Below are 16,647 nucleotides of genomic sequence, written 5' to 3'. Positions count from 1 at the left end.
TACTATAACACCTATAAACGGAAATAACACCTTTTCAATTTATTTATTGGCTTTCGAGGAAAACATTTTTTTTAGAAGTAAAATGTAAGCATCCAAAGAACACACACTCATAGGATTTTATTAGTGTCTCGGGTTGATACGGGTGTGATGATCAGTATTCAGCCATATAATTAAACTCATCATATATAATATACGAGTATTGAAATTTTGTACTTGCATCAGAGACGTTTTTCTTCTACAAAAGTCTCAGCAGTGACGCTCAAATAAAAAATGGTCAAATGGTCAAATAAAGTACGAAATTGAAGAGCATTGAGGACCAAAAATTCCAAAACGTTTTGCTAACACAGTTCAAGTAATTTATTCCAAGAATAGAAAAGTAATGTTCCCTATTTATTTCATTGTTCAATGTACTTTCTACTTATTGAAGAATATCTTCTTATCTTTATTCTACCTCTGAATATAAAATATAATGTATTCAATTGTTTTAAGTCGACGAGCAAATATATTTTTCAAGATTTCATTTCTTGACTGAGAAGTCACTTCTTATTCATACATATTACATAAGTTCAATTTAGATTACAAGAATGAATAAAACTAAATATATCAACAAAAGTATAATGAATGGTGTACTTTTTTGTGTTAGTACGTAGCTTATATTATTACATTTGTTTAATTTAAGCTTATGTGGTTGATGCATTATGTAATCGATATAGAACATAACAAGATGTGGATGGATTAAAAAAGAATGCCATTACTTGTAAAACATGATCAAATAGAAATTCTAAATAGTCATCGATTAAGATGTGTGCAAAACGTCGTCAAATTTTATGAGATCTTACGATTTCCTTAATATACTAAACAAAAGAAAAGTCTAACGATTTTCGTATTTCCTGATATATGAAAAAAAAATCTTTTTAAACCATCCGATATTTTCAGAAATCTTACAGAGACTTCAACTAATCCCTTTATCGTATTAGAAGAAAACCAGGAAGTAATAGTTCAATCTGATCATATTGTATTGACATTTGTTTCTCCAATCATTTCACTTTGAAGTGTAGGTAATTTAAGATAAAATGTATTATAAATTCTTTCTGAATACTCTGTGGCGATTATATCATGATTGTTTTTCATAACTGAAAACATTACAAGATGACTGCAAATATTGTATATTAGATTAAGAATGGAAATGGGGAATGTGTCAAAGAGACAACAACCCGACCAAAAAGCAGAAAACAGCAGGAAAATCCCGCACCCGGAGGAGTTCTACAGCTGGCTCCTAACCAAAAAAGTGTACTATTTCAGTTATAATGGAAATCATACTCATCTCCGAAATATATTTAAAAAGAAAAAAAATCATTCAAGACTAACAAAGGCCAGAGACTAAATATATGAAGAACTATTTGCCCCCAAAAATATGTTTTAATTGACATTTTGTCTTCTTAATCATTTGCCAGTTATTCATATTCCAGTCTATCTTTTAATGTGTAACGCGCTTTTTATTCAGTTTACTTGCAGTTATATTGATAAAAAGTAAGATTGTTGATTAGAAAACAATTCATTAAACATTAATGATTAAAGAAGCAAACAAACATAAGAATTGTTCGGTCTTCAACGATAACCAAATACCGCATAATGAGTTATTCGAACCCATGGGGCTAACTTCAAAGATTTATAAATTTAATTCTAGTGAAGTCGTTCCTTAATAAAACATATTCACAATATTTCAATATTGCATTAACAAAACATCAGCATCAATGTCAGAACCGTATACAGTTTGTAGATATTGAGTAAATTGATGACTATAGAAAGCTAGCGTACACTTAAGTGCATTTGAGCCACACAAAAACTATGCATTTACCACTTTTCTCTTGTCGGTTTTAATACTCTAAACTGATTCAAAAGTATAAATTTTGAGTGGCTTTGTGTCGCTTGAGATATTATATGTTAAGACCAATTTTTGCTTCCAGTTTCCATATGATGTGATGTGACGGAAGTCTCATACATGTCTGGTAATGATTCTTTGTCTCCATATGTATGCGACTGTCCCTGATCATGCAGAAAAGGCAAAATAACATTAATCTTAAATGTTTTTTTTTTAATTGTTTCAGATAATAATGGAAACAAAAATGTGTGCAGTTTTTGCTATTTTTATGGTCCCAGGTATGTCAATATTTTCTTATTTAATACTACCCTGAAGAAATATTTATCATAAGTACCAGAATAAGAGTTTGTACGTGAGACTCATTACTGAAGATTTAAATTTTCAATTGAAATATTTGAAAAAGAATCACAGTAGAGTTCCGATCGTCAATTTTCTCCTTTTCAATTTAAATATAAAAATCTTGTGGGCACACTAAATAAATTGCATGCACATAGGAATGAGTCCGGTCTGCTACAGGATGAGCGTATCTTGTAATAAAGCTGTATACATCACCCGTCATATGCAACTCAGTTAAATATACACCAAAGGGGCGTTCTAAACGTCAAGATAGGAAATAGGACAAAATTCGTAAATTGAGAGATTAAACACAACTAATTTTAAGGTTTAACAGTGCGAAAATATATATCTGTTGTAATTTGCCACACATAAACAGTGCAGTGTCGGTTTAAGTTGTTTTTAATAACCACACCGGAGCAGATTTTACGACTGTTATCAATGTTTCATCTATATAGTGTTTAAATGCATTCACCTAACGTATCAGCTGAGATGTAGGTTACTGCTGATCCCATTTATGTCATGATGTCAGAATAATTGAATAACATTAGATTTAACCACTAAATGAATTCTTGGACATCGGGCGACAGGACCATCAATATGTTAGAAAGTTAAATTGAAAAACTTGATAGGGGGATTTTGTCTTTTTGTCTTTGAATATATTATTTGCAATTTACTTCCAAATGAATTCTGCTCCCTGTGATGAAAAAACAAATCAGTCAGATGAGTGCAAAATTAGAATCCATATCTCTATTGGAAAACCAACTGATTGTAAAAAGTAGAAAGATAAATCGTCCAAACTTGATGCAATGATGTTTGCAGTCAAAAAACATGAATGCATAATTAGACTGAATTTCGAATGAAATAAATTATAAATCAATAAAAGGTACGGACCATCATTTAAATTTAACCCGTTCCTGGTGAGATTTTATATATAACGCAATCATTGTAATAACGTCAAAAGCATTTTCATGAACATATACATTTTAAATCTAAAAAGGGTCTTCATAACATTCGATTTTAAATATCAATATGTATTTTTTCAACAAATACCTTAGTTTTATCATTTTTGACTGATTGATATATATGTCATTTTTCATATTGCATGTATTATCAGCCCTAGGTTCAATATTAGCACAAGAGCCGCATGGCTCGAGGGCTGATAATACATGCGATATCAAAATTGACATCTTATGATCTGTTTATCATATGCTTCAACAATGGAGAAAAAACCAGCTAGATTCGTATATTGATCCTTTTACATAGTTCTCAAATAGACGTTCAAAGAGTGAAAAGTGAGAAGAAAAATATTTGAATATGGGCGAATCGACAAAAAAAAGAGTAATAATTCAACAATAGACATAATGAAGACTGTTTAGAAAAGTCAACTTTTTTAAAGTAACTTTCTAAAAGAGGGACGAAAGATACCAAAGGGACAGTCAAACTCATAAATCTAAAACAAACTGACAACGCCATGGCTAAAAATTATCAGGTCAAACAAACAACAGCACACACGACACAACATAGAAAACTAAAGAATAAACAACACGAACCCCATGTAAATTATGTTTGAAACTTTTAAAAGATGCATTTATTTAATAATTTGTTTGTTTTTTTGTTTTTTTTAATTTTCAAATTATTTTACACAATATACTTTCCAATATCCAAATAATTGTTTTGTACACTACTTTGTAATGTTTTTCACTGAAAATGTAGCATTGAGGTGTATTTTCCGGAAGTTGCCGAGTATCACCGGAATGCCATGCGATAACGTTTCAGAAAGGCAAGTTATAACAATCGAAGCATATGATAAACTTTTCACATCAGCTCGCTAAGCACCAATACGAAAAATATGGAATTTACGTTAATTTAATGATATTATTATACAGTAAACTTCATATGTTATTTAGTATAAGTATATGATAAGATATAATATATTCGTACGTTCAAGTTGATTATATAACATGGAATTGTTTTCGAACTACAATGTAAGGCTGCAACTCATACACGGAAGGTTGAATTTAGACAGTTGACTTTTTTCGCTTTTGTTTTATGTTCGCGGCCTTCCAAACCTTTAGTCTAGAATATTTTGTGATTGATATTTTATCATCGGTATATTTTTCCTCGGATATGGTTTTCTTTTACTTTGCCAATATCTCTATGCTTTTTCTAAATATAATAAAAAAAAGTATGAATCACCGTGCAATTTTTTAAGCTACGGGCCGTTCAAAATTGCCCTAATTTGCTTATATAGTTCATGAAAAAAGCACGTATGGGTATAAAAAGAAATCTATGTAATGAAATTTTGAAATAAAATATGAGAAGTTAGCTTTTATAACATGTTTTAAGAAAATACAAAGAAAAATTAATGTCACCGAATTTTTTTTTCTTTCTCCAAGCAAAGATAAAAAAAGTCCATCTCAAGCCAGTTTAAAATTCTTTAAATGATATTTACAGAAAACTAATAAATAAAATATTTGTACAGAATGGCCTTGTTGTAATGGAGAATGGGGATTTCAGCATCCCGTTGTTTACACTGTTTACAATGAAAAGAAAACCTGGAACGACGCTAAAGCTATCTGCTACGCTAATAACAACACTATGTTGTCAATGTCAAATGACAACATATGGCAGTTCTGGATATCAATGTTGTAAGTATATACAATTTTTATGTTAATAAATGGTCACAACATAGATGATATTCTAAAAATATCATATCAAAGCTCGTGTTAAAATTTGTTGCATAAAATTCAGTCGGGTGTAAGCCATTTGTATTGGAAATGAAACGATTTCTATTAAGTTGAAACATTTTTGATGTGATGAATGTACCGATGTCTTTCAATAGTTTACCTATGATTTTCAACTGATCCATATGATTATCACGATCTTGCTATTGCAATCTTTTTCTGGTTTCTTTCTGACCTTTCAAACTTTCGGCTGTATGTTACGAAAATGCATCTAACTCATAAAGAAATGTCAAAGCTTTGTGCAATGTTGATAATGATACCGCTGTCCACGCTTACGACTGTTTTATAAACACTTTTTGTGCTGAATTAGATCGGTCTAACTAGAACATGTTGTCGATTCTGATTGAAGCTTGTGAAATGTCCGTCACCTATGATACAATCTATACAGCGAATACTGCTGTTATAATGAAACGGAATGCTGCATTGTTTTATATGAATATACTTAAACTAAGGCTCTAGCTTCCTTAGGAAATGTTGCTTTGTTGTTCACTGATAAGCTTAAGCATGTATGATTGTTTTTGACCCTCCCAAATGTTTTCTCCTCGTGTTTTTACGTTTCATACCGGTGGGTATCGGTATGAAACGTTTCCTTTCGTGTTTTGATGTGCCTTGCCTATGGGGATCCGTATCATACGTTTGGTAAAAGGAACTAAATGATTTATGGGACTGAATAGGATGCGTTCATTGTATGAATATATACATTTCTTCTAAGTTCCAATTATTCTCATTGTTATATATGTTAATAGTACATAAGAGAAGAAATTCATTAAAAACCAACAGCTGGAACAGCAATGCAAACTAAATGCATCTTATTGACATGGACTAAAATGTTCAACCTGATAACAATATCAAAACTATTATTTGATATCATATCGGCTTATTGTATCTTTTGCTCGGAGTCGGGTTTTGTTAGAAATTTGAAATTCGAACCATTTAAATACCATTGTAAATCTATAATGAAATCAAAGAATATGATTTCGCCCCTTAACATGATAAAATCATCTGTATTTTCCTGTTAGGTTTCAATTCTATATATTGATTTTCCATATCTGAGTATTACATTATGCATGATCTTAATGCTACGGTAAGCACGTTTGTCTTATATTAAAGATTTCCATATCTATTTGCTATAATTTCTCTGCTACAAAAAATAAACACGAAGCAGTTATTGTTTGGTGCACTTAAATAGAAAATCTATTAATTTGAGTAGGTTAAATAAAATTCAGTGCAAACTAATATTTTTTTTCAATTAATGTACGGTGATGAAACACTCATTAAATTTAGTGTAGTAATTCAGTTGTGCATTAAGCATTTACAATAATAGAAAAATAAAATAAAATTGACAAAATATTTGTTAATTGAAACATATTTTCCCATCTGATAACAAAATAATTCAAAATATCTACAATATTGAAAACCATTTCAGATATGCAAAGTAGATATTGAATTGCTGTAAATTTCCTGATTCTGTTTTGTCTTATGTTAACTACTGACATGACAACAAAACTTTGAATCCATATTAATTATTAGGTAATCAGTATAAGTTGTTTTTCCCCCTCTTTTCATACAGAGTACTTAATTATTGGAAAACAGTAAGTAATGTTCAATAATGTTCTTCATCCCATTGTACTCACAAACGAACGCCAAACACTTAATGTCTGTTTTATAAAGGTTCTAACCAATTGCTCGAATCCGCGTGCGTCTTTGCGGCCTAACCAATTTGACACAAAAAGCTGAAGGTCAACAATCGTCAATCATATACATTGTTGAAGGCCGTACGGTGACCTATAGTTGTTAATTTCTGTGTCATGATTGTCTGTTGTGGAGAGTTGACTCATTGGCAATAATACCACATCTTTTTTTACATACAACATATGAGATTTGACACTTAAACATCCGATATTAATAAAAGGGACTTTTATCAAACGGCTCATATAGACTGTCCTTTTAAAGTCATAAAAAAGGGACAAAACTAACACCTGAAAATATTCTCCTCATGGTAAAACTAAAGTCAATTTTTAATTGATGGTGTATATAATATCAAATGAACGATCTTGGAGAAATTGTGGGAAGGAAGTTTGGGAACTGAATCAATGATCAATCAATTTATGGTTTCAACAGGAAAACAGCCGTGCTTCTTACTGCATTTAATGAGTGTTTTCACTCTAGTGAAATCTCAAAACGAGAAAATGTTGTCGTATACTGTTTTAAATTACTATTCAATAATTAATGACATCGAAATTTCAAATTTCCTGTAAAAGTGGGACGAAAGATACCAGAGGGACAGTCTAACAAAAAAGGACGAATATCTGTTATAATCTGCACAATCTAAGATATAGTAGTATGAATATACCACTCCACAATACAAGTATTCGCCATTCTAAACTAGACTCAAGACAATTTGAAACACTTATTACAACTTCTTTATATATGCATATATAGATATAATGTCTTACATAGATACAAGATCTCTGTTTTAATGGATAAATAACACTTTGTTAAAAACTGTTTTGATTCAAAATAGTTTCTCAGTTACTCACATCATCGTGATGGTGTATACTTATTGACTGGGTATGAGTGGAATAGTAAGATTATTATCCCGAGGACTAACTATTGTCCTGAGGGTTAGTCGAGGGCAATAGTTGTATCCGAGGGACAATAAACTAACTATTCCTCGAATATCCAGTCAGTAAGTGTTTTATGATATCAAAAAAGACAACAGACAATAAATGGCGGTGATAAAACAACTATCGTAATATTAAAAAGAAGAAATCAAACCATAACGTTTACTTCATAGATATGTTCAAATGCTAAGGCTACGTCTTGCACTGACGTCAACCCTATACTAGATACGTATACAATGGGTAGACACGACGTCGTTACTTTCGTGTTATTTTCAAAATCCTCCAATCGCGTAGCTGCATTTAAAATTCCGCGAATATAATGACGCTTGCGGTCAAACAGTTTCACCTAGGTCCAATAGTTTGAAAGTTTTTACCGGTCCAATAGTTCAAAGCTTTTTATTTGCAAAATAGTGAAAATATTGTGTACTTATTTTATATAGAAAATGATAACTGAGGTATAATAATTAATTTTATTTACGGAGTGGCTATTTGTCCGGCTAGCCGGACGAATAGTGCCAGGGCTATTTGTCCGGCCATTGCAATGCGCATGTCATATAGTGTGCTTTCGGAAGTGTGTGTAATATAATCTTCAGTATCACCAAGGCGACGCGTGTAATCCGATCCGGCACTGATTTTCGATTTTAAGATCATGGCTGAAAACGGCGATATCAATATTTATGATAAATCTTGCAGTTTTTGGAATTTGACAATGAAATACGATGGTATGAACTTCAAAAAATGATATAATCTTATGAAAGAGACTTAAAATGGGGTGAATTTACAACTTGAAGTGGGGATGTCGGATATAGGATTATAAAATGTGGCGTAATGAAATACAATACACGGGACAACTTGACAAAGATGGGATCAGGAGAAAAAAAAACAGAGTAGTTTTGGAAAAGAGAACACCGTGTCACCCCGACCACCTCACGTTAATTAAATAAAAATCAACCTAGAATTTCTGAATAATATTTTAACAGTGTTGTTCACTTTATATTTGTGCGTGGGGGGGGGGGGGGGGGGGGGCAAGGGGCATAATAGAAAAATCTTCCATCTCTCACTCAAAATATGGATAACTTTATGTCAATGGGTCTATAATTCTCTTTGACAGCTACAGACATAATAATTTTGTATCTTTTTCAGCTACACAAAATCCTTTATGTTAACTTAAATTGCCTTACTGAGTCTAACAATATTTAAGTTTGTTTTACTAGTAATTTCTTCTCTCTCCTTATATAAAAAATATGTAATATACATATTTTTTTTTCTTTCTTATTATTCGTTTTCCACATTGGACTATATCCTAGTATGCAGAAAACAACAATTTCAATTACCAGTAACAAGATTAGACCCTAACAATAAAGATTACACACATTTGCTACTCCCTGGTGCTGCTGAAGATAATATTACACGTACGCACAAATTATGAACACGCGCATTGTATTGGTCGGACAAATAGTCCTGGTACTAAACGTCCGGCTAGCCGGACAAATAGCAACTGCCTTTTTTTTTACCAACAACATACATGTATATGTACATTTGGCCGGCAACTTTTTTTTTGTATTCGTTTAAGTATAACTACGAGGCTGTTTAACAACCTTAAGTTTCGATGAGTGTTCATTACAAGGGATTTTGTAGAATTAGAAGAAGCCAGATGCGTATATTTAGCTTCACGTGGCGCCATATTAACAGTGTCATTAAAAAGGGTGATAATGGTCACCACAAAAATCCGACTTAACATTGAATTATGAGTTCAAACAAAATGACAAAAATACTGAACTCCGAGGAAAATTCTAAACGGAATCAAAAGCTCAAACACATTTAACGATTTGAAAACAACTGTCATATTTCTGACTTGGTACAGGCATTTTCTTTTACAGTTATCTCTGCTACCTATTTTTTTTTTGACTTACATATAGAAAGTTAAATTAAGTGTAGATTATGACTTCACTTTTATTTCATTGTAAACTTTACATGCTAATGTTCTTAATTTCCTACAGAACAATCGTATTGGGCATACATCTCCCGAAAAATATGATTGTGCCTGGTTTGCGTTTTCTATCACATTAACAATTCTTCGAAAGGTATTTCATTTTATGGGAGCTGTAAGTAAAAGAACTTATCAAAGATAACTGACTAATATTTTGTTCATCAGACCCGCGTTTTGTCTTCAAAAGACGTTTGAATTAAAAAAAAAAAAAAAAAAAAAAAAAAAAAGTTTCATCGCCGTTTACAAATGTATTATACGTTAGTAAAATTACTCTATGTTTTTAAATCTCTCACTTTACTTCTATTTAATTTATTTGCTAGTGAGTTAACAACAACTGTAGCACACAGACACAATCCAAGATTCTGGTTCGGGCTGCATTCAACCAACCCTTCAAATCTCTCCGAACTGTATTGGGATGACTGTCGTGTTGCTGATTGGGTAGAATGGACAATCTACAGACCTTCATATATTCCTGAACATTACCAGTGTTTAGGATTTGATGTCGAATTCCATCCATTAACAACAGTCACATACATACTGTGGTTATCAATAGCATGCCAGGAACAAAACAGATTTATTTGTGTTTGGGGTAAAAATAATTGTTTTGATGTAGGTTATTAAAGGAAGAAAATTAAAAACTAGCTCAAGTATCCGAGTCGCTAATTCTTATAGATATGTATGGAATTCAAAATTTCATTAATCAGAGATAGAAATATGCTTCACTTTCTTGGCGACTTCAAAACCTTCATAGTTATGCATAATGATGAATAAAATGAGTCGGGGAAAAAAATGTCAACAACGAATGTATTTCCTTGAAGCTGAAACACCCAACATGTGAATTGAAAGTTTATTATTATACATAATATGGTTGCGAAGTGTGCATGCATAGTTTCATAAATTATATCAAATAACCAGTTGCTGCTACATACATATAGTCTTTTCAAAATAGCATTAAATAGTTAACTGACAATCCTACTATATAACATAAGCATGTGTCGCCAAGCAATGCGAAACAATGGCTTCATGGAATGGTTCATTTATTACAGTCCACGTTCATAGATACAAGGATTATTTCGTTTATATTTTCTGATTACCGTGGAAAACTTTATCACAATTGATTTTGATTATGGTTATAAAAATATATATGTACTGACCGTTTCATTTTAAAGAAACCTATTCTTAAAAACATTCTTTAATAAAAACTATACAACATATTATGTCGTTTAAACGCGCGTCTGGCGTATATACAAAATTAAGTCTTGGTATCTTTGATGAGTTAATTGAACCTATTTAACTTTTATTTCAGAGAATGAATGTATCTATCAGACTTGTGAAGAATTCCTCATTATTATGCCTGCCTCTCAATGCACTACAGCATGTGCAGTTTTATTTACCATTGGAGAAGTCGCTAATTTAGAGACATGTAGAGCTCGTGCCATTAACTTCGGAAATCAATCAATTTGCCACGTATATATGGCTCCAGCTTTTGTAATCGTTACACAGTCTTTTTCAATATGTTATAAACCTGCAGTAGATGCGCCTCTTATACGATGTCAAAATGTATCCGGTATGTTAGATACTGAATAGTGATCAGTAAACTAACGTTTTGCTATATTCTTGAGCATAGATTCTAAACATTATATCTTAATTTGAATAATGTTTGAAAATGTCTGCATGTTAACAAAATAAATCAGGTATTGTTCATGGATCAAAAGCTTGAACAATTATTCTAAAATTGCAAGCCGGTTATACGAGGGATGTCCGTATGGAAAAGAACGTTATTTAAAGATACACAATAATTGATTTTGCTGTGATATGTTACATAAATTTTACCTGCATAATTCATAAATTATATAAGATACAATCAAATGATGACAAATCATAAGAATGGAATGCTAGAAAACATGTAATCTGCATTTTTTTCAGAAAATGATCGACGCTTTCATTAATTGTATTTAATATTCACTAATATGCTTGACATTTTAAAAATTGGTTTTAACTCAAACGTAAAAATTAATTTTGGAAAAGTTCAAAAAGTGCCATGAACGTAATAACGTATATCGATGTCCGAATGAAATGAAATAGGGAGACTCAAAAAGACATCAGGCTCTAATATTATTTTAAATAAAAAATCAAATGATTCTTTTTCAGATACGCTCGATTTGGGACTATTCAATGATTTAAGTACCACGCCCAACAGTACCTGTAAGTCACCAGACCAGTCTACAACTCTTTCTGGTAAGACAACACATCCTATGCATTACATCCAAATGGTAAATTGGAATTAAACAAAAAACGTATGTAAGAAGTAGTTTTGTCTACGGTTAACCGGTTAACTGTCGGATGGATCGAATGTCGAATACCAAAATTGCTAACTAATAAGGCGGAACTTTTTTTAAATTTTAATAGATTTGATATACACATGTATGGAAGTCATCAACAAATCTGATTGAATTTTGAAATTATCGTCGTGTTAATTGATTTGACAGGTCAATTGGGCAGTGTTTTGATTGCTATTGTTAACCTTGAAAACATTTCGATTTTACACAATCAATAAGCACAAGGAAAACTTGTCTATCAGCTCGGTGCAAGATCTAAAGTAAACATAAAAAGCAGACATGCATTTTAAACTGTTGTAAGCTGAATAAATTTTACGATGTACTTCATTATTTCATTTTTGGTTTAATATTGCGTAAAACTTCATCTGAATATGCCACCGGATCGTCCAAGCATGTGTCATACTTTAATCGAAATGCCAACTCAAAAATAGTGAATGCAAATTTTATGTGAATGGAATTGATGTACAATTGGTGGTACGAGTAACATGCATAGTCGTCTCAAATTTCAACACCCACAGATTTTTCCGAGACATGATAGAAATTAAACAAGCAAAGGTTTTAGACAATGGTATCCAAACGCCATATAACATATAGATATGGTAATATTAGAATTTTTGAAGTAAAACATGAACAGGAATGATCAAAGCCTAACCTCACAATGTTCAATGTTATACAGTAGTTTCTACACTCTTGGGATAGCTCGAGAAGTTGAAAGTCCCAATAAGGGCATTTTCCTGGTTTTACTAGTAGAAATAAAATTCACTTGTGCTAGTATTGCAGCAAGCCCTAGTATCTTCCAATTATGTCGCCTTTGAAGCATACCGCAACTTAGTTTAACTTATGCTGCTGAATATTTATTTCGATTAAAGTGTTTTGTATATGTAGGACTCTAAAGTGCGATGGTACTCTAAAGTGCGATGGTCACGCTAAAGTGCGATGGTTTACGCTAAAGTACGATGGTGTATCACGCTAAAGTGCGATGGCTGTTTGTTCGCTAAAGTACGATTGTTTATCACGCTAAAGTGCGATGGACCAAAAGGGTAATGTTAAAGGGCTAAAAGCTTTAAAGAACACGGATGTGATGATAAATAGCCTTTTTGCAAAAGCTAGTATGATAAGGTTTTATAACATATGTGATAGGCTTTATAATTACCGGTAGGCATAACTAATTGTTTCTAAATTAAGAAGAACGACCACATAATAATTGCTAAAATGGTAATTTAGGTGTGACAAAAATCTATATATCCTGTATATGATTAAAAAAAAATTAATTCGGGCGTATCAAATATTTGGATAATTGGCGTAACTTGCCGCTCACACAGTCTATCACTAATGTCAAATCTCCCCTTGAAGTCGTCATTGTAAATTACAAATACAAATCCTTCATTGTGAAACATTTATTTGTTTAAAACATTCTTAATTTAAATGAGAGAAATGCAATGTTCTCCGAGCTTTCTCCTTTTTCGCAGCGAGTATAAAAACAGATTGTATTTTCCTACAATGTACAAAATATTTTTTTAGCAGACAATTTATGATTTACGCATGAATACATGTACCTTTATTTTACCGACTTTAATTTTCAATAATATCGACACTATTTTCACGGGGACCGCAAAGTAAACTGCAACATAAACAATGATTTCAATGTATCCGTTATCTTCAAATAAAAACAGGATAAAGGATACTTATACGTATACTTTTGTATCTGTATAGTAAGATAGTCGACTGCAGGTCCTTCTTCCAGCACCCGAAAAAAAAAAACATTTGCCTCAGCCGACAAAGCACGGTTATGTTTAAATTGAGTAAGTCATGGACATTTCGTTTAAAGTTGTTAATCGAATATTCTACATTTATCTTTCGGCATGTTCATTTTTTTGTTTGTATAAAAGACTGTTTACGTCATAATCGATAGAACGTTTATTACGTCTATTCTTTCGCGGACCATCGCACTTTAGCGTAGACCATCGCACTTTAGCGTGACCATCGTACTTTAGCGTCCCCATCGCACTTTAGAGTCCTACATATATATTTTAATATACCACTTTTCGTCTCTTGTTTAGCGTAAACAACGTCTGTCTTTCTGGTTTACATAATTTATAAAGTGCACTTGATATATGATTATTCTAAGGACTACAACATCAAAAATCTGAACCTATCCATTTTGGTGCAAAAGTGATGACAAATATTTTACATGTTAATCGTATAATTATGATATCACATTTAATTTAATTTTCGTACAATATTAGGTATGTTTTTGACAACAACGGAAGGTATTTGTGAATGTCCATGTCAACGGTCAGAGGAAACTACAGGTCCACCTCTAACGATTGACCAGAAAATTGAAATAATGAAAAGAGAATTGAGAATAGACAAGACCAAAACATCAAAAAGTAAAAGAAAATTAATATCTGTCAGTGATGAACGCCCTTCAGCAAAAGGTTTGGGTGTGTTTGGTTTGGCAATATTAGTTTTAGTTCCCGTGTGTATCCTTTTGATAGACTTAACTTCAATAAGTCGACATGTCAATTATTTCTGCGAAAGAAAAATGGCGCGAACAGAAAAATTTAAAATACCAAACTCTTCTGAAGAAAAACTTAACAAATCAAACAAGGAAAGTTCAGACAGAAGGATCAGTACAGCGTTCATTAACAACAAAACATCAAAAGGACGTACGCAATTTACAAATATTTATACAAAAGATGGGAGAAAAAGGGAAAATAGACCATCTTCTGCGTATCCTATAAATATGCAGTCAAGTCGATCATCTTCTGTAATGTGTGTAAGACCCAAGACGCCTATTAATTCTAAAGTTCAAGTTGTGTATAAAGACATCCTAGATGTTAAATATCAATCATCCATGATAGCATCCAGAATTATTGCCAGTGAAGTAAGATCTGGAAAGCGAAGGTTATCACATTACAATGCAGCCTTTAAAGGAAAAGATATAAGCGAGAAAGTTAAAAGGAAATCAGCAAAAGATATAAAATTAGACGGTTTGGCATGGATACACATGCTTTAAAGTATTGCAGTTCATGGATCAAATAAAACATATGTGTATCAATATAACAATGATTGCTTGGTCTGTAAAGTTTATTTATACATTTTTTACTATCATCATAATCATGGAAAGAAATCATTGCCATAATGCATTAATAATTTCAGTTCAAAGGTACATAAATCTCGCAGTAACGAGACTTGATATGTTTTAGTTTAATGTACAATAGAAATAATATGGAAGTACAACTTCAAGATATTGATATTTCGTTCCGTTCATACATACACGTTTTATTGTTAAATTTGAAAGGCTGTGTGCATTTAAGGTATATCATTCATACGTTTAACTAAAATAACTGCTGTAAAAAAATCAATCATGTTTTATGATGACCTGCGTTTGATACATTTTATGTAATATGGCGTTTCTATAATTAATAAATGGTTAACAATTTACATTCGTTATAAATGCTGTGAATCTATCTTGGTAAAAACGAATAAAAAAAAAACACATTACAAATGACAAATGTCAAAACAAAAAGTAAACAATGTGAGGGAAAACATTAGATATATATAAAATATAAAACAATAACTTGGAGCAGAAATAAACTCAAACCAATGCATAGCTTGTGGAATTTGGAATGCCCTTTATTTAATGACACCAGTCATGTTCATGATGATCCCACCATGTCGTATGTTATATACAGTTAGATAGATGAATAAAAGAATTTCGTTTAGGTCATAAATTCCACTTGTTCTCTTCTTCAGCCTTGAATTTTTACTTGATTTGTCATGTTCCTGGTTCAAAATTTGCCATCTTTTATCCTACAGAATGTTATCATGAAATAATTTGAGGGTCAAATGCATACAAACGAATGTTATCTGATGAGTAAAGTAATTTACAGTTCGTTCTTTAATTTAGTTGTGATTTCGTTTATTGTTGAATACGGTCCGGTGACCTTTAGTTGCTTATATCTACGTCAGTTAGTCTTTTGTGTATTGTTGTCTTAATTTTTCAGTCATTCACCATCATCATATTTTATACAGCAGAGGATATATATCCTGTCAACATGTCATGGCCACTATGTTTATAACACATTCATGTGGTGATTAGTTCACTAGTAAAAAAAATGAGTCTTTAAAGAGAGGCGAAAGACATCAAAAATACCATCCACCTCAAACGGTCATGTCCAGTCTTTTGGTCAATTGTCTGACTTATCCACTGCGGTAAATAGTTATCAAAGGTATCAGGCTTATAATTTAATACGCCAGACACTCGTTTCTTCTACATAAGACTCAACAGTGACGCTCAGATCAAAATAGTTAAAAAGCCAAACAATTACAAAATTGCAGAGCATTGAATTTGGTACTGGTAAGATAATTTGCTTGTGGTTATTTCAGTACTCTTCAGTAGCTTTCTAGACAATTCATTATGATGTTTATGTATTCGGGTAAATAACAACTACTGAAAACTCTGAACATAGTCTGATAAGATCTTAATTGGTTGCAAGATAAAACTATTGGATATCAATTTTCAAGGATTTCGTGGGAACAGGTGAACCACGGAATTAAGTGTTCAACGAACAATAAATTTACGTTATACTTGTGTGCAGAGTTTGTCAAAACCCCGAATTAAATATTCACATAGATATAAGAATATTGGTATGAGTGCCAATGAGACAACTCTCCATCCAAGTCATAATTTGTAAAAGTAAACCATTATAGGTCAAAGTACGGTCTT

General features: G+C 31.9%; 1 protein-coding gene across 1 annotated transcript in view; it reads left to right on the top strand.

The window, feature by feature from the left end:
- LOC143056434 (uncharacterized) overlaps positions 1 to 15,629 on the top strand; it is a 35,455-nt gene extending 19,826 nt beyond the window's left edge. The window contains exons 2-7 of the mRNA XM_076229522.1: positions 2,109 to 2,160; positions 4,701 to 4,866; positions 9,897 to 10,165; positions 10,883 to 11,143; positions 11,728 to 11,814; positions 14,162 to 15,629. Coding sequence (XP_076085637.1) covers positions 2,115 to 2,160; positions 4,701 to 4,866; positions 9,897 to 10,165; positions 10,883 to 11,143; positions 11,728 to 11,814; positions 14,162 to 14,934 — 1,602 coding nt within the window. The 5' untranslated portion in view covers positions 2,109 to 2,114 and the 3' untranslated portion in view covers positions 14,935 to 15,629. The remainder of the gene's footprint in view (positions 1 to 2,108; positions 2,161 to 4,700; positions 4,867 to 9,896; positions 10,166 to 10,882; positions 11,144 to 11,727; positions 11,815 to 14,161) is intronic.
- The last annotated feature ends 1,018 nt before the right edge of the window (positions 15,630 to 16,647 follow it).

The sequence above is a fragment of the Mytilus galloprovincialis genome, chromosome 13 (genome assembly GCF_965363235.1).
Source record: "Mytilus galloprovincialis chromosome 13, xbMytGall1.hap1.1, whole genome shotgun sequence".
Lineage (NCBI taxonomy): Eukaryota > Metazoa > Mollusca > Bivalvia > Mytilida > Mytilidae > Mytilus > Mytilus galloprovincialis.
The sequence above is the reverse complement of the archived record's forward strand: the minus strand, read 5'-3'. Positions and strand labels throughout refer to the sequence as shown.